The sequence below is a fragment of the Sturnus vulgaris genome, chromosome 4, assembly GCF_052056855.1.
Source record: "Sturnus vulgaris isolate bStuVul1 chromosome 4, bStuVul1.hap1, whole genome shotgun sequence".
NCBI classification, from domain to species: Eukaryota; Metazoa; Chordata; class Aves; order Passeriformes; family Sturnidae; genus Sturnus; species Sturnus vulgaris.
Window position 1 is genome coordinate 208690 of NC_142246.1, and position 27693 is coordinate 236382.

At 48.0% G+C, this 27693-nt stretch overlaps 1 protein-coding gene across 1 annotated transcript in view; it reads left to right on the forward strand.

Moving 5' to 3' along the window:
• The window catches only part of ATRN (attractin), a 141449-nt gene extending 121482 nt beyond the window's left edge, over window positions 1-19967 (forward strand). Inside the window, exons 27-29 of the mRNA XM_014891421.2 lie at window positions 544-651; window positions 13434-13548; window positions 14935-19967. Of these exons, the coding sequence (XP_014746907.2) occupies window positions 544-651; window positions 13434-13548; window positions 14935-15059 (348 nt within the window). The 3' untranslated portion in view covers window positions 15060-19967. The remainder of the gene's footprint in view (window positions 1-543; window positions 652-13433; window positions 13549-14934) is intronic.
• The last annotated feature ends 7726 nt before the right edge of the window (window positions 19968-27693 follow it).

Genomic DNA, 27693 nt, shown 5'->3' on the forward strand with positions numbered 1-27693 from the left:
GGGGATTTGCCCAGGAAAAGATTTTTTATTTTAATAAAACATTTTGCAATAAGGACATGTTTGCCATTTTCTGTATTCAGCAAGGAAACAATAAAATAAAGGGGATTATTCCATAGAAGCCTGACAGCATTTTGCTGGTGCTGTCATAAAAAATAGCAACTTCATTCTTACAGTAGTTACATACTGCTGGTAGTTTAATTTTGAAATGATTTCCACAAATCCTGGAGTGGGATCAGACAGGTGATGACAAACAACAGCTTAAAAAATAAATAACTGCTTTATGGGGGCTCAGTCAGATCGTTTTGCCTCCCAGATGTGTCAGGCCCACGTTGTGCATCAGCTTTACTTCCAATAACTTGTTAAATCATAGTAATGTGAATATTTACCATTATCTGTATTCTTAAGGCCATTAAAACCCCTGGAGGTTATTTTTCCTTATTCATTGATGTCCCTTTGTATTGGGCAACACCTTTTAGAAACATTTGTCTTTCATCTTTGTGTTGGAGCAATATGATGATAATATTTTTCTGTTTAATAAATTAGCAACTCCTGCGTGAGATGCAGCAGATGGCGAGCCGCCCCTTCGCCTCCATCAACGTTGCCTTAGAAACAGACGAGGAGCCACCAGATCTCATCGGGGGAAGCATAAAGGTGAGAGGGAGCTGGGCCTCAGGATGCTCCTCACCACCCTTTCCCAGGGATATCTGACACAGTAATCCCAAATCCTCTCGGTTTTTTATATACCTACAAGAAACTGTAAGTCCAGGAGGTCCAACAGGTATCATTTTAATTTCCTTTTATCCCTTCAGATACTCTATTGTAACTTTTGGGCTGGTTCAGATTGAAGTTATTACTGATGCTGGGTTTGAAGTGTTGTTAGTTTTTATGCTTTGAAATAGAGAAGGATTCAGCTTTACACCAGAGAGCACTGGGCTGGAAATAGTTGTAGGTGCTGCAAATAGAAACCCTTTCCTGTGATATCTCAAAACAAATGTGAATATAATCATGCCTGTGTACTGTGATAATGTTAACATATTTCTGATTTAAAATAGATATTCCAGTATATCTTGTGATTAGCAAATAGGAGCATGAAGAAATCATTGTCATACACCAGGCTGGCACATTCTTACACACAACATGTTGAATTTTTAGTAAAAGCATATTTAACAGGTGACAAATTAATTCTAAGGTCTTTTTGATGTGATGCTTTGACCAGCACAAACTTTTATACAAAAAGAAAAGATTAATAACCTGAGAGCACTGGTTATTTTTCTTTCTCATCTAAGGCAACTGGATTGTTTTATTTTATTTAGACTGAAGTTTTCTGGAAGTTTTTCTCATTAGGCCTCAAGGTTAACAAGGGTAGATGTGGATTGGATATCTGGCAGGGTGGGCAGGGCTGGCACAGGGTGCCCAGAGCAGCTGGGGCTGCCCCTGGATCCCTGGCAGTGCCCAAGGCCAGGCTGGACACTGGGGACAGTGGGAGGTGTCACACCATGGCAGGGGGAGCACTGGGTGGGATTTAATGTCCCTTCCCACCCAAACCATTCTGAGATTTATGATTAGTCCAGGCACTGAGTTTCTCACATTCTCTTACTATAACAAGAGAGCTTGTTTGGTTTTGTGGGGTTTTTTTTTGTTTGTTTGTTTGTTTGTTTTTAAATACGTGTATTTAATTGTTGTATAGCCCATGAAAGCACTCTGACCCCAAAACTTCTATTTGGTGATTAATAATTTTAAGTCTTGGCCTAAGTATCAGGAAATGCCACCATTAAGGTTGCCTGTATAGCTTTAGCTCTTCCTAATTTATGTGTAAATATGGTCTGTCATGGCAAGTTTTAATCCTTGTCCACTTAATTGGTGTTGTGCACCATGTTCTGGGTGGACATTGTGTAGAAGCAGCTTTTCAATATATTGAAACACAGAATAGTTCAGGTTGGAAGATCCCTCTAAGACCATTGAGTCCAGGCACTCCCCCAGCAGTGCCAGGGCCAGCACTGCCCCTGTCCCCAAGTGCCACAACCACAGGGCTCTGAAATCCCCAGGGATGGGGAGTGCACCCTGCCCTGGGCAGCCCTCTCAGTGAAGACATTTTCCCTGATTTCCAGTGTAAACCTCTCCTGCAGCATTAGGTGCAGCATTAGGCTGTTTCCTCTCATCCTCACTTGTGCCTGGTCTGGAGCATAGTGGAAGTAAAGTAAAATTTGCAAAGGTCCTCAATAATTCAGGTGATTGAGTATCTGGAGCTCTCCTTGGATGCTCTGACTGGTTCTCCTCCCCAGTGGCTTCCTTTTGACTCCAGATTCTCAGATTTTCTGGTTTTTTTATAGTTTCTTCTGTCATGAGGCTGGTACTGGGAGTCATTACCTCTAATAGCTCCCCAAGACAATCCACCCCTGCAAAGCTGGATTGTCACTCAGCAGCTTGGACTGAACCTTTGTCAGTGCTCACCAAACAGCCGTGGGATGTGTGTGGGTGTTGCACTGGGCTGGAGGCAGATGCAGCCTGGCTGCTGATGGTTTTGGGTTGCAGTCTGTCTGTCTGGGGCCCTTCCCTTCATCTTCTTCTGTTGTCTGGAAGAAAACCAGCTAAAAACACCTCTCCTGTGGGATCAGGCCAGAACAAAGCTGTTCGAAACTTTTTGATCTCTGACGAGTTGTCCACGCTCAAACTACAGAGAGGATCAACTTTGGATCTTTCCGGTTCTGATGAGTGTGTTCTCTCTCCTCTTGGTCTGCTATCTTCATCTTGTCTGGCCTCCTTGGGTTCCTCTAGAATGGATGGAGAAGCTGGTTTGAAGCATAATAAGTCAGACTGTGGAGAAATACCCTATTTTAGATCCAGAAATCGTTAGGAACTGGTAATTGTGCTGATAACTCAGCTACATCAGTCTTGGGCACCAGTGAGATGCTGTGGTTCATGCAGTGGCACAAACCCTGCACAGTAAGCTGGAGCTGAGTGGGTGAATGTGCACCTGAAACGCTGTGCCAGTGGGTCACTTCATAAAATCATCCAGTCAATGTTTTGGGTTGGAAGGGAACTTAAAGATCATCCTTTCAGGCTACCTGCCATGGGCAGGGACCCTGCTGGGTGCACAGCAAGGGTGCCTCTACATGACAAGGAGAGTTACTGGGTTTAATGGGGTTCTGTTTGGGGTTTCTCATCTTGGAGAACTTGGCTAGGGAATAAAAGCAGTCATAAAAGGCCAGAGTGTTTCATGAAAGGAAAGAAGGCTGTGGTTGGAAGCAACTTGAGGAATGATGCTTCTGAGTCAGTCTGACCTGTTGGTCCCTGCAAGGAAATGAGTTGAAATAGAAATGAGAAGCCAGTCTGAGTATCTGTGGAGTGTTATGGTTTAACAATAGCCAGCAGCTCGGGTTTTTCTCTTCATCCCTTTTGCACCTACCTGGGAAAAAGCTCTTGGCAGGAGGGAGCTGCAGGAAGATGGGCTGGGGAGATACAGAATTGGACAACTGTGCTTTTATTTGTGGTTGCTTTGTGGCTGTTCTTTAACTCTTAGCCAAGAAAAGAGGGAAATGTTACTGTGGTGCTGGATGTTGTATCTGCCCTCCAGTTCCTCTGCCATCCACTATGCCAAAATTTGAGTCTTCATTTGAATGCAAGAAAGCCAGACTTGCATTTTCATGAATTCAGTGATGGTTTTCTTTCCCCGTGGGAATCAAAGCCATTGGTTAATGACGACCTGATTTGAAGGTTACAAAGGAGAAGTGGAAAATGGAATATCTTGTCTGCAAAAGATTAATTTCCTATTCCATTGTCCATAGCCAGTTGGCAGCCAGTGTCAAGCTAGTTCCATCCTAAGCTAATGTTTTCCAGCTGGACAGTATTAGAACTGTGCTTTCAATTAGTTGTTTTCCTGGGGTACTTGGGAGTAATAGAAAGTGATTTACCTGCAGGGAAGCAATTGCTATTAGAGGCTGCAGCTAGGCAACATGTAACTAGCTGCTTTGGTTTATTTGCCACTCAACAAATACCCTCTGAATTGCAAATCTACCACTAAATTTGCTTAGTTATTACAAAATCTCTTGGCTTCTCTCTGCAGCTCTTTGTGTGTTCAGAGGTGCTGAATATTGCAATTTTTTTCCTAAGAATGTTTAACTTCCTTGGGTGCCTGGGACTCATCCAAGTGTCTGAACTGGTATTGCTGTAGCTCAGGGTTTTTTTAGGGCTTGTTATCGGATTAATCTAAGTCTTGTAATCCTCTGCAGCCATTTTTAGAAGCTTTCCCGAAAGAATTTGGGAAGTTTATAATTTTGACATTGATTTCCACGTATCTTGAAGTTGCTAAAGGCAAGAAGTTACCTTGGAAAAAACATGCACAGCCTAGCAAGCAAGTGCTGAGGTTGAGCAAAGCACGTACAGGGTCAACAAGAAAATCGTTGCATTGGGAAAAAATTATCCTCAAGTTGGAAAAAAACTATTTTGGAATCTTCTAGAGCAGAGCTGGAGCAGTGTTTGCTGGGCTGTGTTCAGGGTTCCAGCACATGATTCTGGTGCTAAGTGTCGATTGTCTTTATCCACGATCCTTAGCTTCCTTAAGGGAAAGGGAGAAGCATTTGGTGAGCAAAATCCTTGAGAAGTTCATTTATTGTGTTCTGTACCATTGTTCCAATGTGCCTTTAATTCTGCTGTTTGAGGGCTTCACTGCAAATCCTGAATCAGACAGCGAGCTGATTCCTTAAAAATAGCAGATAAATAGATGGGAAATAGCATCTTACTCCAGTAATTAGTTTGCTTTGTTATGAGAGAAAGTGCTTTTGAGTGGTTTAAAGGCTGCCAGAAGATCCCATCTGTTCAAGAAGTGCAGAGCTAAAGTGATGAGCTGATTTGGGAGTGGGTAGGGGGTACCACAGATTAATTAATATATTTTCAGTCTATTTGTATTTTGCATCTGAGTGATGCCCTTGTTAAATTCCTTTTAAGTAGCAATGAAGTTGCAACCAGCAGTAAAGGAGCAGAGAAATGAGTAGTAAGTCCTGTGCCACTGGGTGCAGGGTTTGGGGAAGCTGCAGGGTGAGGAATTATTTGAAATGAAGCATCTGCCAGCTCCAGCACTTCTACAGGGTGAATTCATCTTAATTTTGACATGTAGCTTCATTTTGGGCTGTTTCATGCAGCTGGAGCTCAGTAAAGAACTAAAGGCCAAGGAGCTGATGGTTTTTACAGCTTTTATCCTGTTCTGGTTGTCACCCTCGATGACTCACGTTCCCCTTTACTTCACACATTGCTGACCTGCTCTCGGTCCATGCAATTTGTGACGGAGCAGCTTTTGTGACCTGTCCCTGCTGCAGGAGCTGGGATAGTGCCAGCATGGCAAGGACACTGCAGCGAGCTGGGACCGGGGCTCCTGTGCAAGAGCCGGGCCTGGGAGGGGGGCAGGCTGGGGGTGGGATGTACAAAAGCCACGTTAAGCAGACATGACCAGGCTGTGTCAAATCCTGGAATTGGTAAGGCTGGAAAAGGCCTTTAAATCACCATGTGCCTGGATGAACACAGCACCACCCCCGTGCTCACTGTTACACTGTCTGCAGGTACCACATCCAGGAGGTTTTTTAACAATTCCAGGGATGCTGATGCCCATTTCCTTGGGCAGCCTGTGCCAGTGCTTTACAACTCTTTCCTTGAAGAAATTTTCCCTAATACCCAGTCTAAACCTCCTGAGGTGCAACTTGAACAGGTTTCTTCTTGTCTGATCAAGATGTGGTAGAGGGGGACAGAGCAGCTTAGGGTTTTCAAGGATGATATAAATAGGCTGAAAGTCATTCCTATCCTCAGAAGGATAATAGTTGCAGGGAGGGGATTAAATTGAGGGAAATAAAGTGAATAATTGTGATCTGCTCTGGCAGTTGCTGGAGATGGATCACATGCAGCCTTTGAGGCCAGAAAAAGGCCAGTGTGATTCTGCCTGGCCTGGCTAGGGTGGGCTCTGGGTTTCTCAGCTTGCCTTTGGAAGGGCAGTTTCATTTCTTATTTCTGGGCTTTCTGGCATTTGCTGGTTCTAGGAGCTATTCCATACGGTAGCAGGAGGAATTCCAAGGCTGGCTGTGTGCTGCTGCCTCTCTGTCTTGGGCAAAACCAGTTCCACTCTGGAGACCCTCCTGGAGCATGGAGGTGACAAAGGAACACACAGGGAGGACCCCCCAGCTCGCACTTTCGGTTTGGTGTTTATTCCTCTTGTGCTGGCCCACTGTTAGGGCATGGAAAAGTGTGGGATCCCTTTGGAGGAATGCCAGTGGTAGGAAGGGAGCATTCCCTGGGCAGCTGAGCTGCACTGGAATTCCATATAGGCAGGCTGTGATCCCTCCTACCAAAACATCAACAAGAACACCCATAAAACCTTCATCTAATGAATTATTTCCAGTAAACAAGTGCCCAGTATCTTGTTTTGATTTCCGTTGCAAAACCAGGGGAAAAAAAATAGGGGAAAGTTTTGCTGCTCCCATAATATAACATGGAATATAGATATTTGGAAGGGAGCTGTCATGAGATCAGCAGACATATCTTTAAGCCTGCCTTGTATTTAGGGAATATTTGGCTGATAAGTGATTTTAACTAGTTTTAGATTTGAAGACTGCAAACATTTCTGCAGGTTGAACCCTGATTTTAGCTGATAAGGAGGAATTTGCTGGAAGGAGAGGAAGGAGCATGAAGCTTCCCACAGGAGAGGATTTTCTAAGCATTTTTTTCCCTCTAACGAGCATCTCTCTGATTGAAGTACTAATAACACCAGCAGCTTCTCAACAGCATTATCAAGGACTTACTTGCATTCATTTATGCCAAGTAGTTGTTTTGTGTGTGGTGTTTGCAGTCCTTATCCAACTGTCCCATTTCGCTGGGTTTTTTTACTTCTCCATTTTCCTGTGCAAAAACCAACTGAGTGCTTGAAAAGAACTGTGAGTCTTCTTTTAGGTGCCTCTTCACCTGTACAAAATGAAAATAAATTTACATACACATATCTGCCAGACTTGCTGCCCATGGCTCGTCCCCCCCCCCGGGAATTGAAGGAGGGGGAGCAGTGGTGGCACCCATGGGTGGCCCAGCTCAAACTGTGCCATGAGAGCTGGTCCTTTCTGGGGAGCTGCCTTGGAGATCCAAATTCAGCTGCCCAAGTCCTGCCCTTCAGCCTGGGCTGTGGCTGTTGGAGGAGGGCTGTGCTCCATTCTGAGCATCCTTCCCAGGCTTTCAAGGTGAGTTTGGTTCAGTTTCTCTCATGCAGTTTTGGGACCAAGGCAATTCATTCCCAGCCTCTCTAAAATTCCAAGGTAGATATCAGGGACGAGGTAAATGTAAATTTTTAATCTAAACTCATTTACTGTGAATCGTTGCTGGAAGTTCATTCATCTCTATCTCACAGGACACACATATTACCCTGAGAATATGATTTTTAAAGCTTAATAATCTATTTTTAATAGGAAATTGCTTGTAACTTGTTTTGCAAATGTTCACTCAGCTTTTAATGGCACAATTTAAAAACTTGCAAATAGAATTTGACCCTTTTTCTACAGAGTGAAATCACCTGAACAAGTGGCATCAAATAATAAAACTGAACTGTTTGGGTAATGTTCCTTTTCTCATCCACCACTGTAAGATTTTTCCTTTATTTTAATTTCCTTCCTGGAAATTGAAAACCATGTAAGACTTATTTGATCAAACACGAAAATATGTTTTCTTGTTAAGGAAAAAAAATTCTCCATGGCTTTTTAAAAAAAATATATCTTGAAATACAATATGCTGGCAGTGTTTCACAGAACCTAAATAAAACTGATGCTGTGCTTGTGAAATTATACGGAATATTTATTGTTCTAGCTATTAGTTTTATGTGACACATTATTAACTTTTTGAATTTGTCAAGTAAAAGCAGCGTAAATAGAAATAATGAAATGAAATAAAAATGTTGAGGTTGAGCTTCGTGCAATTCAGGCTACGTGGGGAAAATATTTGGCTGTGAAATTGGCTCCCAAGGGAACTGGTGGTGCATTCCACACCTGGGTCACCTGGAAATAGCCCAGACAGAGTCCTGGGAAATGCCCTGTTCCTGGAAAATCCTGCTGGAGAAGCTGGATAATGAAATCCCCTAGAACGTCTCTTAGTGCTTTTAGTGTCTGTAGTGGCTTACACTTTCTGCATGCTAAACATGCACAAGACTCAGCTCCAACTGGAATTCCTTGGCTTTGCAGAGCAGGTCGGGGCCAGGGGAGGGGCTGAGAGCAGCTTCCAGCCCCTGGCAGTGCTGCCTGTGCCACCCTGCAGGCTGCTCCTGCTCCCAAGAGGGCTTGCCTGGCTTTTTGCAGTTTATTTGGCATTTTTAATGCTTGGGATTTTCCCCGTCATTTCCATTGATTGTTGCTTTGCTGCTGTGCAGGAGCGTGGAAAGCCCCGTGCAGGGAAGGGTTCAGGTTATTGACTGCAGGGGAGGGGGATCCTGTCCCTGTGCCCCCGTGCTCAGGTGAGACCCCACCTGCAGGGCTGGAGGCAGCCTGGGAGAGCTGGGAATGTTCCCCTGGAGAAGGGAAAATTCCAGGGAATGCTCAGAGTCCCTGCAGGGGCTCCAGGAGAGCTGGAATTGGGGACAAGGCCTGGAGGGACAGGACCCAGGGAATGGCTCCCACTGGGAAAGGGGAGATTGGGCTGGGATCTTGGGAAGGAATTCCTGCCTGGGCTGCAATTCCCAGATTTGCTGGGGCTGCCCCTGGATCCCTGGCAGTGCCCAAGGCCAGGTTGGACATTGGGGCTGGAGCAGCCTGGGACAGTGGGAGGTGTCCCTGCCCTTGGATTTGAGTTTTAAGGTTCCCTTCCAACTCAGACCATTCCGTGACTGTGATCAGCTCCATGGATTTGTCTCTGCAGTGTGCTGCAGGCACAGCTTTCTGTAATTCTTTAAGGACAGGAGGTGTCTGAGGGCAGGGCCCTGGTGGCCCCACAGCTGCAGTTGTGTGCCCATGGCCACTGACCGTGGGCTTTGTTCTCCCCTCTGTATCTGCTGCCAGGGTGGGCTCTGCTGTTCAGGCACCTCTTGTGCTGAGTGTGAGAGATGCACCTCATTTGAATAGATTTGAATAATGTCTACTTTATTGTGCTATTAAGCCTTCAGTAAAAAAGAATCACTTCTATAATTGAACAGTGGGTTTATCAAAACCTCTGCATGGAAGTTGCTGGCAGAGGCAGGTTTTGAGCATCTGATAGAGGTTCTTACAAAGTTTGGAAAGGCATCTATTTTATGTATGTTTTTTAAGTTTACCCTTAAGAGCAATCTCTCACATCTGATCTCTGCTTTCCAAGTCCACTCAAAATCTTCTTGCAGGAGAACAGCTTGGATCTGCAACAAAAGAGGACATGGAGCCGTGTCAGGAAAGGTTTAGGTTGGATTTTGGGAAAGGTTCTTCGCCCAGAGGGTTTGGGCACTGCCCAGGCTCCCCAGGGAATGGGCACAGCCCCACAGAGCTCCAGGAGAGTTTGGACAGCAGGGATGGACAGGGGGGGATCGCTGGGGGTCTGGGCAGGGCCAGGGGCCGGACTGGGTGATCTCTGTGGGACCCATTCAACTCAGGGGATTCCATAATTCTGTGATAAAAGCACTCAGAAACCACTTGAGTGGGCAAAGAAAGGAGGCCTGAGCTCTTCTGAGGTCTCCCCACCAGAATTCCACTTGCTGGAGGCAGCCAGCTCCTCCTTTGTCCCTGGTGGCACCTCCTAAGTGCCAACAAAGCTCAGGTGGGCAGGGCTGGTGGTGGCTGAGATCCACAGTGCAGGTCCCAGTGAAACTGCTGAAATGTCCCATTGATGTGACAAATGTCACGTGGCTGAAATGTCCCATTGATGTGACAAATGTCACGTGGCTGAAATGTCCCATTTTCCTCCCTGTGTGCAGAAGCTGCTCCCTGGCTCCAGGCTGGGCTCTGTGCCCTGTGCAGTGTCCTTCACTCCCCGCTGACCTCCCTGCACCAATTCCTCATTCCCTGCTCTGAGTCATCCCCTCCTGGCCCGAGCCCTGCTCAGAGATGCAGAATGAGTCACAGTTCAGAAAGCAGGTGCCTCAACTGGGGCTGTCAAAAATAAATGTGCAGGACTTGATTCTTTAGGTGAGTTTTTGTTGTTATTAACTGCAGCTTGTCTCAGGAAAAGCTGGATTTGATGGACAATAGGCCATTTTTTTCCTTTTAGTTTTAAGATGGAGCTTAGCTACAGCAAAGTGATGTTGTGCTTAATTCCTTCCAAATTAGTTTGCAATTGTCTGACAGATTCTGGGTGCATCATTATCCTTGCTGTGCATGGTTGAGAGAAATAAAGTTCCCCACTCAGGGAAATATTAACAATATTTTATTAACCCTTGTCTTTTTTGGGGTTGTTCAGCCTGGAAAACAAAGGTTTTGGGTTGACCTAATTGTAGCCTTTCAGTACCTGAAGGGCCCACCAGGAAAGATGGAGAGAGATTTTACAAGGGCCTGGAGGAACAGGATAGGGAATGGCTTCCACTGCCAGAGGCAGGGCTGGATGGGATTTTGGGCAGGAATTGTTCCCTGGCAGGGTGGGGATGGCATTCCCAGAGCAGCTGTGGCTGCCCCTGGATCCCTGGCAGTGCCCAAGGCCAGGCTGGACACTGGGATTGGAGCACTGGGATAATGGAAGGTGTCCTTGCTCACTGCAGGGCATGAGATGAAATTTAAGGTCCCTTCCAACCCAAACCGTGCCATGATTCTGATTCTTTTCTGAGCAGGTTGACAAGGGAAGGAAGGAGGCTCAGGGCTGCATCCTGTGCCCAGTTATCTGTGCTGTGGGACCAGGAGAGCAGAGAGGAGGAGGATGTGTGACCTTGAGGACCAAAATAAAAATTCCATGGAAAGGGAAGATTGTGCCCACAGGGAGTCGTAATGAGAGTTTCTGCTGCACACTCAGGGTTCATTAGTTAGAAAGGGCAGAGGAGGAGAGAGGGTCTTGCCTGGGGCTGAGAGATGAGCTCAATTCCTCTCCAAGTCCCTTCAGCTCCATGACTGAGAACTCTATGCTGAACAACTTCTGTTTCTTTCTGTTTTATGACGTGCAGGAGACTCGGTGTGATCTTGGAACCACAGCAGAGGCACTGACAGAGCCTGAAATGCCTCTCAGGTCACTGGTGCTGAGAACACCAAAGGTGCAGAGAGGGGCTCGGGGAAAGCTGGAGGAGGCAGTGCTTGTGTTTAGAGAAGGAATTCAGAGCATTTCTCTTTCACTTAATCCAAAAGAAGACTGAGATGTGCAGCAGGGTAAAGCCCAGGGAGGGGGTTAAAGTGCACAGGAATGTCAGACAGATGAATAAATTGAAGTTTGAAAGGTTTGAGGTTAAAAGAAAGTTTCTGGTGGCAGAGTGGTGAGCTCCAGAGCAGGGAGCCTCTGGAAAGGTCTCACAGAGGTGGTGGCACAGGCTGAAAGTGTAGCTAGTTCTAAAGCAGAGAACTGTGCTTTTCTGTGCCACTGCCTGTGGTAGTGGAGGGCTGGATTTGGTGACCCCTGAGGGATTTTCCAGCCTCCTGTTTCTGCAGGATGCAGGTGGAGGGTGGTGAGTGTGCTGCTGAGCATCCCCATGGGCTGGGGAGGCCCTGCAAGGGCTCTGAGCTCTCCCTGGAGCCTTCCCTTCTCCAGGGAACATTCCCAGCTCTCCCAGGCTGCCTCCAGAGCAGAGGGGCTCCAGCCCTGCAGCAGCTCCATGGCCATTAATCCACTAATCCACGAATCCACTAATCCACTAATCCATTAATCTATTAAAAACAAATACATTAAAAAGTATTTAAAAATACAATATCTTCTTATTCATTTGCTCCTTCATTGTCTTCCCTCCATCACTTTTCTGTGTGGTCTTTGCTGCCCATTCTGCTGAGGGTGGACATAAGAGCTCTCTGTAACCCTCTGTACCATCCTCCAAACTGGAATTCAGCAGAGCTGTTTTATTAACAGTAGGATAAGTAAGATACTTGAGTCTGTCCAAAGGAAAATCACCTTTGTGTTCAGTTCTTGCTCCCACCCATATGGCAGAAGCCTGGGCTCTATTCCTGCAGTTGCCTTCTCTGTGCTCTCTCCATCACCTCTGGCAGTTGGGTCCCTGTGGGATCCAGCTCCAGGGTGTGCTCGTTTCCTTCTGGGAAAAGCTTTACTCTGAGTTTGATCCCTTTGTTGGGGGCAGGCACATGAAGAAATCTGCTGTCATAAACCAGGCAGGCAGCAGCTTCCATCAGCCAGCCCGTATTTATCTGCCTTGCACAGAACAAATCCTGCTGCAGTCATTGCAGTAAACGTGAGATATGGAAAGTGTTCAGTTTCATTTTGCTTGTTGTTGTCTCCTTTTGTCTTTATTGAGCAGCAGTAATTTAACAGCATGTTTGACTCCCATTCAGGCTTTTTCACGGCTTACATTGCATTGAGTTTCTGTTGAACATTTGAGTACTGTGGTGTAGTTTGATGCCTGATGGAAAAAGCACTAATTAATTCATTAACACCAGAGCAGAATCTGCCCATACTAAAGAAGAAAACAAAAAGCACTGTGTTGGGTAAAATAGTGTTTCTCAGCTTTTTTAGCTGATGTGGAACAAAAGAAGAAATTCTCCTGAGCCTGTTCTCACTGGTGAGCACTTGCACACAATAGCACTGGTCCTGTGTACTTGTGTGTGGGATTTGGGCCAGGCCCAGGTGAGAACATTCGTGAGTTTCTGGACTGGGCTGTTGCATTTTGGCTTTCTAACGACATGCTGAAGTTGGCTGGTGATCATTCAGGTAGAATCTTCACAAGGGTGCAGGACACAGACACGGAGGGATCCAGTCCCCTGCTGCTGCAGGGTGGAGAGAGCTGCCTGCCCATTATGTATTGGAATCACAGATGGAAAGGGCCCTTAAAGCCCATCCTGTCCCACCCCTGCCAAGGACAAGGACACCTTCCACTAGACCAGATTGCTTCAAGCCCTGTCTGACGTGGCCTTGAACACTTCTTTTTGCTCTTGGGAAAATGTTCTTTACTGTGCTAGGACATGAAGTGCTGCTAAGGTGGTACATGGAGTTAAATGGTGGAAATAGAACTGGGAGTACCCAATTGCTGATATCAGTGACATGCTGCTGATGGGGTCCATGGAACAAAACCCTCAATCCTGTTGATTACATAAGCTGCTCCTTTGTTATTGAATTTAGGGAGAAATACAAGCCTCGTGTAGTGCTTGACTTTTTAATAGCCTGATTTTTATGAAGTGAATGTGTTTCCTTGTGATGACTCGTGTTTGGATTGTTGCTGACAGTGGTTTTAGCTTTGCTGGCTGTGTGCTGGAAACTCGCCCAGCACAGCAGTGTGGTTCATGGTGGCTCATGCCCTGGGGCTTGTACAAGCTGAAGAGGGGAAGGGGGAGGGTGTAACACACGGTTTAACATTTGTTCTGTGCCCTGCTCCCTCTCTGCAGACTGTACCAAAGCCCATTGCCCTGGAGCCCTGCTTTGGGAACAAAGCCGCCGTTCTCTCGGTGTTCGTCAGGCTGCCCCGAGGACTTGGGGGTATTCCACCACCAGGACAGTCAGGTGAGGATTCTTCTTGTCTCTGGGAATGAACTCTCTACTCCTTCCCCAACCTTACAGATTCACCTTACCTGATCCCACAGGAGCTGCTGTAGCCACTGTTCAGCTTGGGATGTGCTTGAGGCATTTTAGGCTCCCTGGTTTGGGCCCTGCTGCTTCCAGCATGAGCTCTGAGTTAATTGCTAAGGTCAATTGATGGATGAACATTTGATATTGGACTGTGCTTGAATTAACAGCTGGGTGGGGAAAGGAGGGATCTGGTACACACATGTTTGCAGTAGTTCCTTGTGAAGGTAACTTGTCACTTGGCATATCCAGCTCCATTCGCAGGGGAACATCAAATCACAGAATCATGGAAAGATTTTATTTTGAAGGGACCTTAAAGCCCATCCAGGTCCACCCCAGCCATGGATAAGGACACCTTCCACTAGCCCAGCTTGCTGCAAGCCCCATCCAACCTGGCCTTGGACACCTCAGTGATGGGGCAGCCACAGAGCAACTTGTGCCAGGGCCTCTCCACCCTCACGGGGAAGAATGTCCCATCTAACCCTGCCCAGTGTCAGTCTGAAGCCATTCCCCCTTGTCCTGTCACTCCAAGTCCTTTCAGAGCATCTCTGCCCTCCCCTTAGAGCTCTGGACAAAGAGGTTTTTCCCATCCAGCTCAAGGTTTCCTTGTTCCCCTTCACACCTAAACCTGATGTCAGGGCACTGGGACATCATCTCCTGGGCAGAGTGGGGTTTAACTGGGGTTCCCCAGTGCCCAGGGAGCTTGGTGAAGAGCATTAGCAGGGTTTGAATTGGATGGTTTGGTGTTGAGCTGGATTGAGCTAAGTCCCAGATGTGATTTATGTGTGAATAGAGCAGGGACTGTGCCCAGAGCAGCTGTGGCTGCTCCATCTCTGGAAGTGTCCCAGGCCACCTTCGATGGGGCTTGGAGCAAGCTGGGCTAGTGAGAGCTCAGGGCTGGAACTGGCTGGGCTTTAGGTGCCTTTCAAGCCAAATGTTCCATGACTCCCTGATCTGCCACGAGGAGGTTGCAGAGGTGAGGTGTCCACAGGGGATGCAGTGAAGCCTCCATGCACCTTTGCCTTCAGGTTTATTGTAGTCCATCTGCTGATGCAGAGAAAGGCACCTTCAATACTGAGGGTTCAGGCTTCAATATTTAAAGTTTTACATCCAGTAATACTCACCCTTATTGCATCTTTTTCTCCTGCTGTTGCTTCTAATTAAACATGCAGTATTTCAGCTCCTTTCAGAATATTGGCTGGAGTTGAATTCTTAAACCAAAACACTTTTGTAGTTCATTAAAAAAATGGTGCACGTGATGTCAGCTGTTTGTGAAGGCTTTGTGGCTGTTCTGTGCCTGACTGTGTGTGTTGTGTTGCCCAGGGCTCGCAGTGGCCAGTGCACTGGTGGACATTTCACAGCAGATGCCAATTGCCTACAAAGAGAAATCGGGCGCCATCCGAAATCGGAAGCAGCAGCCCCCTGCACAGCCAGGAACCTGTATTTGATGCATGGACATCAGAAACTGTCTAGGGTTTTAAACAAAAAGGAAAAGTTACACCAAGGAGGAGGAGGGGGAGAAAGATTTCCAAGTTGTCCCAAGAGACTAGAAGCACCCGGAAAAAACCACAACTTCCTCGAGCCCAGTTTTTTTCTCTCATCTGCGTGCTAGTTGGCTTTATTTGACAACTGCTCCACTTAAGTTTTACTGACACATGGCTTCAGATTGCTCCTTTGTTTTCTTCAAGTTTAAAGCAGAGTAATTGGATTGCAGGCGTGGTGAGGTCGGTGCTGCCACTCCTGGTCAGTGTAAATACAACAGTAGTCCAAGATGAATGACACTCAGGTTTCTACATGGAAAGTGCTTTGTAGTTCATGTATTTATCAAACTGTACAAAAAGAAAAAGATCCAGTGTTTACAGGTGTCAGCTCTCAACACATAAACACTACTGGTAATCTTCAAAGCATCTTCATCCTTTGTTTTCATTTAATATTTAATTGTTCCCTCATTTCAGTGGAACTCTCTTCCAGGCACAGCCTTTTGTAGTCGTCATGGTCCAGGAATACAAAAGCTGGGATGGTTTGAAGGTTGATGTTGCTCAGACCACGTGAAATAACTGGAAGGTTGGATGTTGCTTTGGACAGACTCAGTGTTTACATAGTCTTACCCTGCTTGGAGTACCCCACACACAAGTGCCTAGGCGTGAACAGATCTAGGGAGTGAGGAGACTGCTACCCACGCTGCTTTTAACATCATGAAATTCCTTTAAAGGTATGACACTCACATCTAGAGTCACCCAAGGCACTCTGTGTCCTCTGGCCTGTGCAGTCAGAGGAAAATCCCATTTTCCTGACCAACCAACTGCTCAGATGGAAATATCTGGAAGGCACGTAGAGTTTCAGAATCTCCTAAGAGAACTCCTGGTTTCACCAGCATTTCCACAGAAGCACTCTGTGTTCCAGGTCACACACATCACACTGATTTTGGCCTCTCTCCTGCCCTTCCCTCCTGCTGTCCTGGATGAGAGCTGACTGGGAGGCATTGCTCCTCACTGGTCATGAGTTGCTCCATCTTCTTACAGGGTGTGCAAAGCAACACTCCGGGTGCCAGATCACTTGAGGATGAAGTGAAAAAAGAACTTTAAATAAAACTCAAGCAGAGCAGCTTTGTTTTGCCACAGGTTTGAGTTCTACACGATCAGATCCTGGTGTTTCCTGTTGGGCTTGAGCTGAGTTCGATGTTGAAGGAATGGCTGATTGGTGAAAGGATGAGGCTTGGAAATGGCAAAGAGAAGCTTTGGCATTTGGGGGGTGCGTGAGACCATCTGAACTGCTCTGACGAGCTGGGCTTGTGTCTGGAGGCTCAGGGTTGGGCTGAACCCCCCTGTGTGTGGTGGTGCCAGAGTGGGGATGAGGAGCAGGGCTGGGGCTGGTAGGAAGATAAATATACATAAATACATCTGTTTCTAAACTGGAAGTTTCAGTGCTCTTTGGGAAGAGGGAATTATGAGGGGAAAAGAGTTGAGCTTTGTCTTAGAATGAAGGGATTTAGGCAATTTAAGTTTTACCTGGTGCATGGATTACCTCAGACAGATTCATCTCCTGATAATATTTTCTAACTTGCTCAGTTATAGGGTTAATCTGAACTGGAGAAATAAGCCTGGACTAAAATCCCTCCCCTGTCAGTGCCTGTTTTCAGCCATGATGCACATCCTCACGTTTGCAGATTTCTGCTTGCTGTTTTTGGGACGAGGGCTGCCAGCCCAGATGGTGAAAGCCCCTGTGCTTGAGTTTCCCTCTCCAGGACAGCACTTGAGCAGGGCTTGAAGTTGTTGGGTTTTCCTGAAGACAAACAGCTCTCAGAACTGCAGGCCTGGAGGGGTGATCGATTTTTACATCGATGAAAAGACACCAGTGCAGAGCTGGGGACGTTTTCTCACTCCTGGAGAGCTGAGAGCCTCTGCAGTGTGCTCAGCCCAAAATGAGACACTGGAAAAATGGATCAAAGGCAAGGTTCATCAGAACCAACAAAGGTACCTAGAGCAACAAGAGTTACTCCTGAAAGGAGCAGGCTCCTGATCTGCACCCTGGGGAGGGAGAGGAGAGCTCCCATACACAGCTCTGCTGCAGCTTCATCCCAGCTTAGGGGCAAACAGGGAGAAAAGTGGGAAAGGATAGGGGAAAGAAGAATTGCTGGCAGTTTAGCACCAGGCCAGTGTCAAAAGTGACAGATTTTTGGGTTTATTTCATTTGGAGGTGAGGTGGGGGAGAAAGAACAACCTTATTTCATGGGAGAATCTGTAAATAAATGACAAATGACACACAGATTTTGCACTTGTACATAAACTCTACAGTAACGTGCAGAACATGGAGAGATTTAAAGTGTATATAAACCAGAAAAAAAAAGTTGAATGTATTTTTGATGCATTTTAAATGATGTATGAGTTTTGTCTTAATAACTCCTTCATCTGATCAGTATTGGAGAACTTTCCAGAGCTTTAAACACCAGATTACATCAGGATATCTTGCAAAGCAGGGAGGCATAACTTGACTTTTGTGTGTTCAAATGCATTTCACTTAAATGTAGAAACCAAGTAAAATAATGGCTTTTCCACTGGAAATGGGGAAAAGCAACATTTGGAGACAAGTAATAAACGTCCTTAAAGTGCTCACTACGTGGAGGATGAAATCAGCAGCTTAAAGCCTTTGTTACTAAAATTATGGCAGTGTTTCCATTCAAAATCACTATTTCCAGGAATTTATAACTGGCTGAAATTTAGCATTCAACATCTCAACCCTCAGAAGATTTTAATTCTCTGAGAGGAGCCTTTAAAAAAGTTAGTAATAAAATTTCAGAACTGTTGGGGCCCTTTTATTCTAGAAAACAATGGTGCCAGTAGATCTCCAAATAACACACTTTTTTTTTTTTTTTTTTTTTTTTTTTTTTTTAATTCGCCATTTTCCATGTTTTTTAGCCCAGAATTTTCTCTGGGCTGTTGTAGCATGACCTTGCCATGCTCTGGCTCAGTATTTTGGATAGAAGAAGGTTTATGAGACACAACTTTTCAGTTCCCTGGGCTTAAAGCACACAGTACTGCAGTGACCAGAATAAAGCCATTTATGATGGGGTAGTGCCTGTGACTGACATGGAGCCGTGGTGTGTGATGTCCCAAATTCAGGGGTGTGGTGGCACTGAGGTGGAGCCTGTGCTGGCAGATCCCCACTCCCCCAGGGCAGCTCTTGCACCGAGGATTGCTCAGAAGCAATTTTGACATTTCTGTGCAGGAAACGTTCCCAGGGTCCCCAGGCTCTGGGTTTATGGGCTGGCAGCTCAGCTTGGTGGGTCCTGCATGAGCTCAAGGGAGGGTTTGAGGCTGAAATCCAGGTTTAACCTTTTCCATGACAGGAGTTCAGTGCCAGGGCTGGGCTGGGCGTCCCTCTGTCCCTCTGTCCCTTTGTCCCTTGATGCTCCTGCTGCTCCTCGCTGCTTCTCCTCTCCATCAGACCCTGGGTTAGGGAAAGCAGCAGCAGCAGCTCAGAGCCCTGAACCCCGGACCCAGGGCAGCCCCTGGCACACTCTGGATGCCCAGGGCAGATCCTGGCACACTCTGGGTGCCCAGGGCAGCTCCTGGCACACTCTGGGTACCCAGGGCAGCCCCTGGCACACTCTGGATGCCATGGGCAGATCCTGGCACACTCTGGATGCCCAGGGCAGCTCCTGGCACACTCTGGATGCCCAGGGCAGATCCTGGCACACTCTGGGTACCCAGGGCAGCTCCTGGCACACTCTTGATGCCCAGGGCAGCCCCTGGCACACTCTGGGTACCCAGGGCAGCTCCTGGCACACTCTGGGTACCCAGGGCAGCCCCTGGCACACTCTGGGTGCCCAGGGCAGCTCCTGGCACACTCTGGGTACCCAGGGCAGCTCCTGGCACACTCTGGGTACCCAGGGCAGCCCCTGGCACACTCTGGATGCCATGGGCAGCCCCTGGCACACTCTGGATGCCCAGGGCAGCTCCTGGCTGCTGCTCCATTCGGGAGCACCCAGGGCAGGGCAGGGGGAGCTGGGTGGGCTCCAGTGGGAAGATGCTCCCGAGTGTTGGGGCTGCAGAAGGAAGGGAAGGGAAGGGATGGCCTGGGGTGTGCTCCTCATTTTTGGATGCATTCTTTGCAATTTTGGTAAAATTCCTGTTTTTCTGTTGGTAGCTGCTGAAATGAGCTGAGTTTCCATGCCAGGACTACTACAATATGTGCATATGCTGATTTTTCTGCATCAGGGCAGGTTCTGTTCAGTCTCTTTGTTCTGACACTACACACAGACTCTTTGTGTGCGTCTTCCAGGTACTAGAATTCTTTAGGCATTTCCTCTCCATTTGGTATTGATTCCACAAACCTCACCAGTAGAGAGAAAGAAAAAAATAAAAATCGTCACAGAGTGTATCATATGTCAGTCCATGTAAAAAAAAAGAAAAAAAGAAAAAAAAAAAGAGTTTTATATTACTCTGAAATTTGTGCACAATAAATGTTCTTTAAACTAAGATCCTTGAATTAATTGTATTCTGGATTTTTTTCCTCTTTGTTCTGTAATTATTTATGATTCTTATCTGTGTTCAGACTTGAGCTTAGTTTGTTAATATGTATAATTTAGCATTTATTGCATTCATATGTAAATAGGAGCAAGTATTGTAAACTATTTCATTGCTGGGGTTGTGGGTGTTATACATACACACATTTAGGATTGCAGTTTTTTGGTATAATTTTTTGTATTGTAAAATAACAGCTAATTTAAAGCCGGAACGAGAAAATTCTTGGGAGGTCTGTGCATTTTAAATACAAATGTGAAGTACATGTATATAAATAAAAGTAAATAATGCAAATCTTTCCTCTGAAATAAAAAGTAGATGATCTGGTTAAAATTTTCCTCTTATTTATTTTTTTAAAAGGGAGGAAAAAATAATTCAAGGTGGTTTTGAAGTCTCCTGGCTGAGGTGAGGGTGGGTATCAGTGGGCTCCTGGCAGGTACTGGATTTGGGAGGGGGGGAGGGACAAGTCCTCTGCCAGAGGATGGGGTAGTGTAATGTAATTCAAAGAGGTAAATCTGCAGATTTTAAAGGTCGAGAGAGTCATTAAACAGTTTCCTTTTCTACCCCCAGGAGCCTTAGGGCAGCTCTTGGTCCCTGATCTTGGCTCTGAAGGGTGGGAGAGGGGAGGAGAATCCACACGAGGTGTCAAAGTTCTCAGCATGTTAAGGGGCTTTGCCGACCGAAATAATTCCGTGGTTTCAGAGAAAACGGGGCTTGTCCTCCGGGCAGGCTCCGTGGGGTGCTGAGGGCTGAGCAGGAGCTGATTTGCTCCCACCCCTCAGCACTGGTGTCACATCCCAGCTGTCCCAATGCACCTGATCCTTGAGAGCCAGGATGCTCTTAAAGATCTTTTCCAACCCAGAAAATTCAGTGTTCCCACAGTCCCAAAACTCGGAGCCTCTGCATTCAGGGTTTAATGAACCACAGAATACCCCAGGCTGGGGTCACCCAGTCCCACCCCTGTCCCTGCCCAGACCCCCCAAAATCCCCCCCTGTCCATCCCTGGTGTCCAAACTCTCCTGGAGCTCTGTGGGGCCGTGCCCATTCCCTGGGGAGCCTGGGCAGTGCCCAAACCCTCTGGATGATGCACCCTTCCCTAAAACCCAACCTAAACCCCCCAGACCCAGCTCCAGCCCTTCCCTGGTCCTGTCCCTGCCCCTCTGCAGCCCCTCATGACATGACCCCAACAGAACTAGAAAATCTCAGCCCCTTCCCTTTCTTACTCTCACTAATAATTTTTCCCAGTACATTTCTTTGTTTAGATCCAGAGGAAAAGCTGCCCTGGTGTTTCACAGGAAAGCTGCAGAGGTGGCCACCCCTGTCCCACCTCCTGTGCAGGACATCTCCCACCACAGAACTTTGGTGGTGTTTGTTGGCTGCTGCAAGGCTTCTCACCCTGTACAAAAGCTTGCAGTTTGGTGAAACAAGTCACTAAAACCCGCCTGTGCCGTGGTTATTCAGGCACTGGGGAAGTGACACTACCAGCTGACAATAAACATCTGGCTGTGGAACCAAGCCTGTGGAAAGATGAGCTGGAATTTTTCACTGGCAGACACTCCACAGACCATAAAAGCAACACAAAACTCGAACAAAGCAAAAGTCCTCTGCACATTCCCTAGAAATGTGTGGGGCTTTTCCCCAAAGCTGGGACACCAATCTTGTGGTTACTCTCTCGAGGGCTGAGCACTCTCAGCAGTTCAGTGGTAAATCCCACTGACTCCTGTTCTCTGCTGTGTCTTTGGTAGCTTTAATTTAATGTCGTGTTTTATGTATTTTCCCAGCAGTTCCCTTGTTTTCCACTGTGTAGTAACTGTTCAAGGCCGTTTGTTATCTCCTGTCTGTTCAATAAATAACACATTTTATAATACCCCTAATCAGCCAGCCTTAGGAACTTGTGAGCCAGAGGGATTGAGGTGCAGGTCACCTAAGCAGAGCTGCTGCCAAAAACCTGAGCCTAAGGCAGGGCTTGTCCAAAGCTGTCACTTGATCCGTGACACCCAGGCACCCACAGCTCCCGCCGGGACACCATCCGTTGTTCTCCATTTATTTTTATGTCACTCTCCAACTTTGAAATTAAGCACTGCTGGGATGAAGCAGACTCGAACCTGACATTTATGAGCCATGAAGGTTTCAGCCACCGTTGCCTCCGAAGATTGTTGTGCTGCTTCATTCCATGGCATTACACTGGGATGCAGGAGCCCAATTCCCAGCAATTGCTGCAGAGCTGATGCCAGGCTGCCAGCACAGCGAGGGGTGGCCAGACTTGAAATGAAATGGGCAGGGGGTAGTGGTTTTAAAGCTGCTTTAAGTTTATTTTGGACAGCAGGAAAAACCACAGAGGACTGGAGCCGTTTTTCATCCCTGCTCTGATTTTTCTTTTGTTATTGCAAAGAAAAGAGGTTTGAAGGGAAGGAAGGGAAGAGAGTGTGCAGGTTTTCCAAGGCTTTGTGCACATCCAGGACGATGATCTTTGTCATCAGCTGTCATTAATGAATGGCTTTGGGCAAGAAGCCAGAGAGGAATTTGAAGTCCAGCTTTTCTTTCCACAAACCTTTAATATCAATGATAGGAAGAAGGGACTTTAAGTCTTTTTAAAAACCAATTTAACTCCCCCAGGAATCCTGGACTGGAGGCTGGGTGGTGTTTCTTCCACCCAGGAAGAGGTGGAAGCAGCAGGAAGGTTTGGGGCAGCCGTTGGCCAGTTCCACATCACTGGTGGGTGGTAAATCACCTTCAGTATGGCACAAACACCAACACTTCCTTCTTTCCACATTGATGGGAAGGGAGGAGGAAGAGAGGTGCACAAAAGAGCCAGAGTTCCATAGCCAGTGCTTTGCCATTGGGGAAAAAAGAATTAGCAGGTTCTTGAGTTTCTCCCTGGGGTTTTTGGTTTCTGAGCTAATCAAGCCCAAATCAGGGATTGCAGGGACAGAGTGGAAGCACTGAGATCTTGCCAAAGGCACAAGGTGGGGGAGATTTTTTAATGAGGTGATGGCACCTGCTGCTGGGTTTTCTGCCTGGTAATGAGGCTGCAGGACCCAGGTGCCAGCATCACTGGAGGGGCTGAGCTCCCCACTGCAGGATGGCTGGGAACACCTCCCCTCACTGGGTCAGAGTCCCTTGGCCACACGATTTTGGGGCACCATCATCACCCTATGGAAGCTCTGAGATAAGGCACACGATGTCCTAGAGGCACCTCTTGTCCTTGGTGACTCCAGAGACTCAGTGACAAACTTGGGATCTGCACTAGAGGTGTCTGAGAAGAGATAAATCTTCCCCACAAACAAAGAACAAGATCTCAGGGCTCCAACTGCATAGAAATTGGATGTTTTTCATTGGCATGTAGGGTTAGGACAAGGGGGAATGGCTCCCAGGCAGGGCTGGATGGGATTTTGGGCAGGAATTGTTCCTGGCAGGGTGGGCAGGGCTGGCACAGGGTGCCCAGAGCAGCTGGGGCTGCCCCTGGATCCCTGGCAGTGCCCAGGGCCAGGCTGGACACTGGGACAGTGGGAGGTGTCCCTGCCATGGCAGGGGTGGGAAAAGATTTTTACAAAAAGGTTTTTACAGCCCCTTGCAACTCAAACCATTCCATAATTCCAGGCCCTTCCCTTCCTTCCCTCTCTTCTCTGTGCTCCTGGGCCCTCACTCAGGCCACATGCATCACTCAGAAACCACATCTGCAGGGAATTTAGCCAAAAAAACACCGACTGGGCCACTCTGGCTCTACCAAGGACAGCATCTTTCTCCTCTCCATTTCCCTCGTGCTGGCAAGGAGGAGCAGCAGCTGCAGGAGCCCCCAGCCTGCGGGGCAGGGGCTGTTCTGAGCTGCCCCTCCCTGGTGCCAGCAATGCCATGGCTCGATGGGGTTGGATCTCTGCTGCTCCTCCTCTGATGGCAGATGGTGAAGTGCTGGCCGGGTGGGCAGCTGGAGCAGAGCACAGAATATCTGGGGTCTCCACCCATCCCACCTGCAGCTCACCCCAGCTTTATCAGCTCTGCTTTCCAGGCTGCAGCCACAATGTGCCTCCAGCAGAGTGACTGGCAGCCTTTCCACTGTCATGTTCCCTGGGATCCTTGCTCCCACCAGAAATCATTTCCACTTCCCCTTAGGAAAAAAAAACCCCACAAAATGACTTGAACATTTTTCATGTCAGAGCTAATTCTGCAGCTTTTCCCTTTGGCAAACATCCACTGTTTCTGCAGAAATTCAGTGTTTTAATAACTGAAGCAAGATGTCTCCATCCCTATCAGCATTTTAGCACTGTTTGCTTGGAGATAACGTGTGGTAAATTGTTGTTTCTGATTTCAACATCCCCTGGCAGCAGTTGAACATCAGCTGCAGGATTTTACTCGTGCTGTGCCACAGTCACAGTGGGATGGGGACTGGCTCCTGTCTGCAGGTCCCTCCTCCCACCCTCCCGTGCTGCCACAGGCTCTGCTCTGTCATGGAAACATGGAATGTTTGGGCTGGAAGGGCTTTAATAAAGATCACCCAGTCCAAGCCTCCTGCAGGGAAGGGACACCTTCCACTGCCCCAGGCTGCTCCAAGCCCTGTCCCTCCTGTCCTGGGGGCTACACAAACCTTGTGCATCCTTTTCTCTGGGAATGTGGAAAAATCAATTCCTGTGCTCTCTCCTCAGTGTTTCATGTCTGTGGCTGTAGTGCTCAGTTTTGTTGTGGGCACAGCCAGCACCCCCAAAACTCACCCAGAGACAGGGTAGAAGTGAGGGTCAGCAAAGCTTCTTCCAGCTATGAGTGCTTCTCCTGCCCCACAATCTCCTCACCCTAAATTTGGGAGGGTTTCCAGGCTCCCTTGGAGCAGTGGTTACACCAGAGCAGGGTCGTGCAGCCAGCCCTGTGCTCTGCCCTGAGCTGAGCCCCTCTGCTGTCCCTGTGCAGAGCCTGGGGGTCCCACTGGGCACTCCTGGGATCTCCTTCAAGGCCAGGACCCCTGACCCAGCACTTCTGTGACCCAGCACTCCTGTGTGTCCCCAGCACTCCTGTGTGTCCCCAGCACTCCTGTGTGTCCCCATCATTCCTGTCTGTCCCCAGCACTCCTGTCTGTCCCCAGCACTCCTGTGTGTCCCCAGCTCTCCTGTGTGTCCCCATCATTCCTGTGTGTCCCCAGCATTCCTGTGTGTCCCCAGCATTCCTGTCTGTCCCCAGCACTTCTGTGTGTCCCCAGCACTCCTGTGTGTCCCCAGCTCTCCTGTGTGTCCCCCAGCTCTGGTGGCCCTGGACTGGCCCCAGCAGTTTTTGGCTGCTGACCTTGGCTCAGCAGCTGCTTGCCCCGAGCCAGGGAGGTCCCCAGAGCTGCAAGGATTCCACAGCAGGGCTCGGGTTCAGCTGAAGCCCCCCAGGAATTGTCCTTAGAGCCAGCAAACCCCAGCCTGGGCACTTCCAGAGGGAAAGGGCTTTGAGGAGAGTCTCAGTCCATCCCCAACCCTCAGGTTTTATTTCCCCTCTGCATCCTCAGCTGCTCCATGCACACATGGAGGCAAACATGATTCCTGGGAGGAAAAAGTGTAGCATTCATGTGTTCAGCCTGGAAGTCACTTTAAGAACTGGCTTGAATTTCACTCTTTATTTTTATATAAATTTTATGTACATTTATTTTCTAGATTTTTTTAGGCCTACCCAGAATTGGCAAGGAAACATTCCATTTGCCCCTAAACAATTTTCCTGTGATTTTTAAAAATTTTTAAGTTGCCAAAAATAGCTCACAGATGTTCATGGCACGAACAGAAGTCTTCCTGGCTGGCATCACCCTGCCCTCCCCCTGTGCCCAGCACAGGGCTGCAGCATCAGCCTTTCCCAGCTATTTCCACTTCACATGGGTGACACGGTGCCATCCTGCCATCAGGGGCTCCCCAGACCCAATTGCAGGTGCAATTATTCCCATCCCTGCTCTATCTTGCAGTGCCTCCCTCTTCCTGTGCTGGCACCAGCTTTGAGCCAAAACCTGCCCCAAATTTCTCCTAAACCTTTGCACGTTTCACCCCCACAGGTGACACAAGGAGCCCCAGGGGACTCTGTGTCCCTCCCTGCTGGCACTGATGTCTCCACCTCAGCAGAGCTGTTTCCCACCTGCCACCCCTCCTTGCTGGGACACACGGGACTGGGCTGGGTTTGGAGTGAGAGGAGCTCTCGGAGCTGTAGCAGCCTCCTCCCAAGGGACAGCTCCAGACTCTGCTCTGGGAGCAGGGACAGGACCTGGCTGAACACGTGGAGCTGGGCCAGGGCTGGGTTGGGTTGGATTTTGGGAAAGGTTCTTCCCACGCCCAGAGGGTTTGGGCACAGCCCCACAGAGCTCCAGGAGAGTTTGGACACCAGGGATGCCCAGGGTGGGATTTTGGGGGGTCTGGGCAGGGCAGGAGTTGGATGGATGATCCTGAGGGTCTCTTCCAGCTGAGAATATTCCAGGATTCTGTGATTCCAGCCAAGCATGGCTCATCTGAGCCCCACCACTCTTCCAAGCGCCCCAGAACATCCCCCAGATTCCTCCAGCACAGGAGCAGAGAGCTCAGCTCCATCCTGGACGTGCAGGCAGAGCCAGGGTCAGGAAAATGCGTGTGTGCTTTATTCATGGACATGTCTGAACACGGACAGTACAGAAAAGGTAAATACAAGTGTGAGCCCAGCCTGGCACCCAGCACCCTCCCCTGCACACCTGGGGCTCCTGCTCCAGCACCACCTCCCAGCCCTGCTCTGCCTGGACACTGTGCCCATGGCGTGCCATGACAAGGGGAGGGCAGACCCCACATTCCACAGCCCCTCAGGGCTGCCAGCCACTGTGAGTGGTGCTGTGCAGCCAAAGAAATGGATTTCAGGGGCTACAGAAAGTCTGGCTGGTTCTTCAACTGTGTTTTTTTTCCTTTCTTTTTTTCCCAGGATTCTTCTTTGTGCTTATGGAAGTCCTCAGGAATGGAGTAATTACTAAAAAAAAAATTATCTCCCTTTCTGCCTCTTGGCTCACTCAGTCTTTTGCCTTTACAAGCAGCTGCTATGACTTCTGTGGTTAATCAGGAGACTTAAAAATGAAGATCCGTGGTTCACTTCACAGAATTCAGCAGAGATGGAATTTCATCCAAAAAAATTACTGACTTTTCACAAGGAAAAAGCAGTGGTCTGTGCACACATGTTGGTGGGTGGGAGGAGAGTAATCATGTTTGCTTCCTCCAAGAGAAAGGTTCAAAAGTCATCCTTTTTTGCAAAGTTTGATTCATGAACAGGCTTGGAGGGAGAATCAACATTAAATATTGGTGAAAAGGGAGAAATAATCAGAACAAAGCCATGAAAGTTTGGGGATAAATTTTTTTTGTTGTTAACTCTTTCCCACTGGGTGAGAGGCTCCTTGCTCTGTGCCTCACCCACTTCATTCCAAAGCATCTGTGAACCCCAAGGAATGCCCAGGAGGGCAGGACCTGGCCTGGGACAGGGCCTGCAGGGCCAGACTGAGAGGATCTTGCTGGGCTCTGATGTGTAGAGACAACAAACATCTGCAGAGTCTTTAAAGCCCCTGGGGTGCCCGGGCTGGATGGGGCTTGGGAAAACCTGCTCTGGTGGAAGGTGTCCCTGCTCATGGCAGGGGGGCTGGAACAAGGTGAGCTTTGAGGGCCCACCTGACCCATTTCATGGTTCTGTGGGGTCAGTGCAGGGGAGATGATCATCTCATGGAAATCGTTAAAGCAGTGATGTGGGACAAGGTGACCTCTGCAGGTCTCCTCCATCCCATCCACTCCTTGAGGGATTCTCCACCTCTTTTACAGCACGCCAGTCTGAGGTGGGGCCAGCAGGCATCCTGACCACCCAGAAAAGCTCTTTCTCTGCTGAATGAGAAGGAAATGGCAAAGTGGCCCTTGAGCATCACTGCCAAATGAGAGACACAGGAGTGGGTGCTCCTGGAAAGCAGCTGGCACTTGTGTCCCCATCCTGTGCAGACACTCAGCTGTGCACTGGACGCTGGTGGAGACTGGTTTGATGGGGCCAGATGTGTGGGAAAACAGAGGTAACTACAGGACCAGCAAGGAAAGGGGCAGAAGAACACAATTCCAGCATC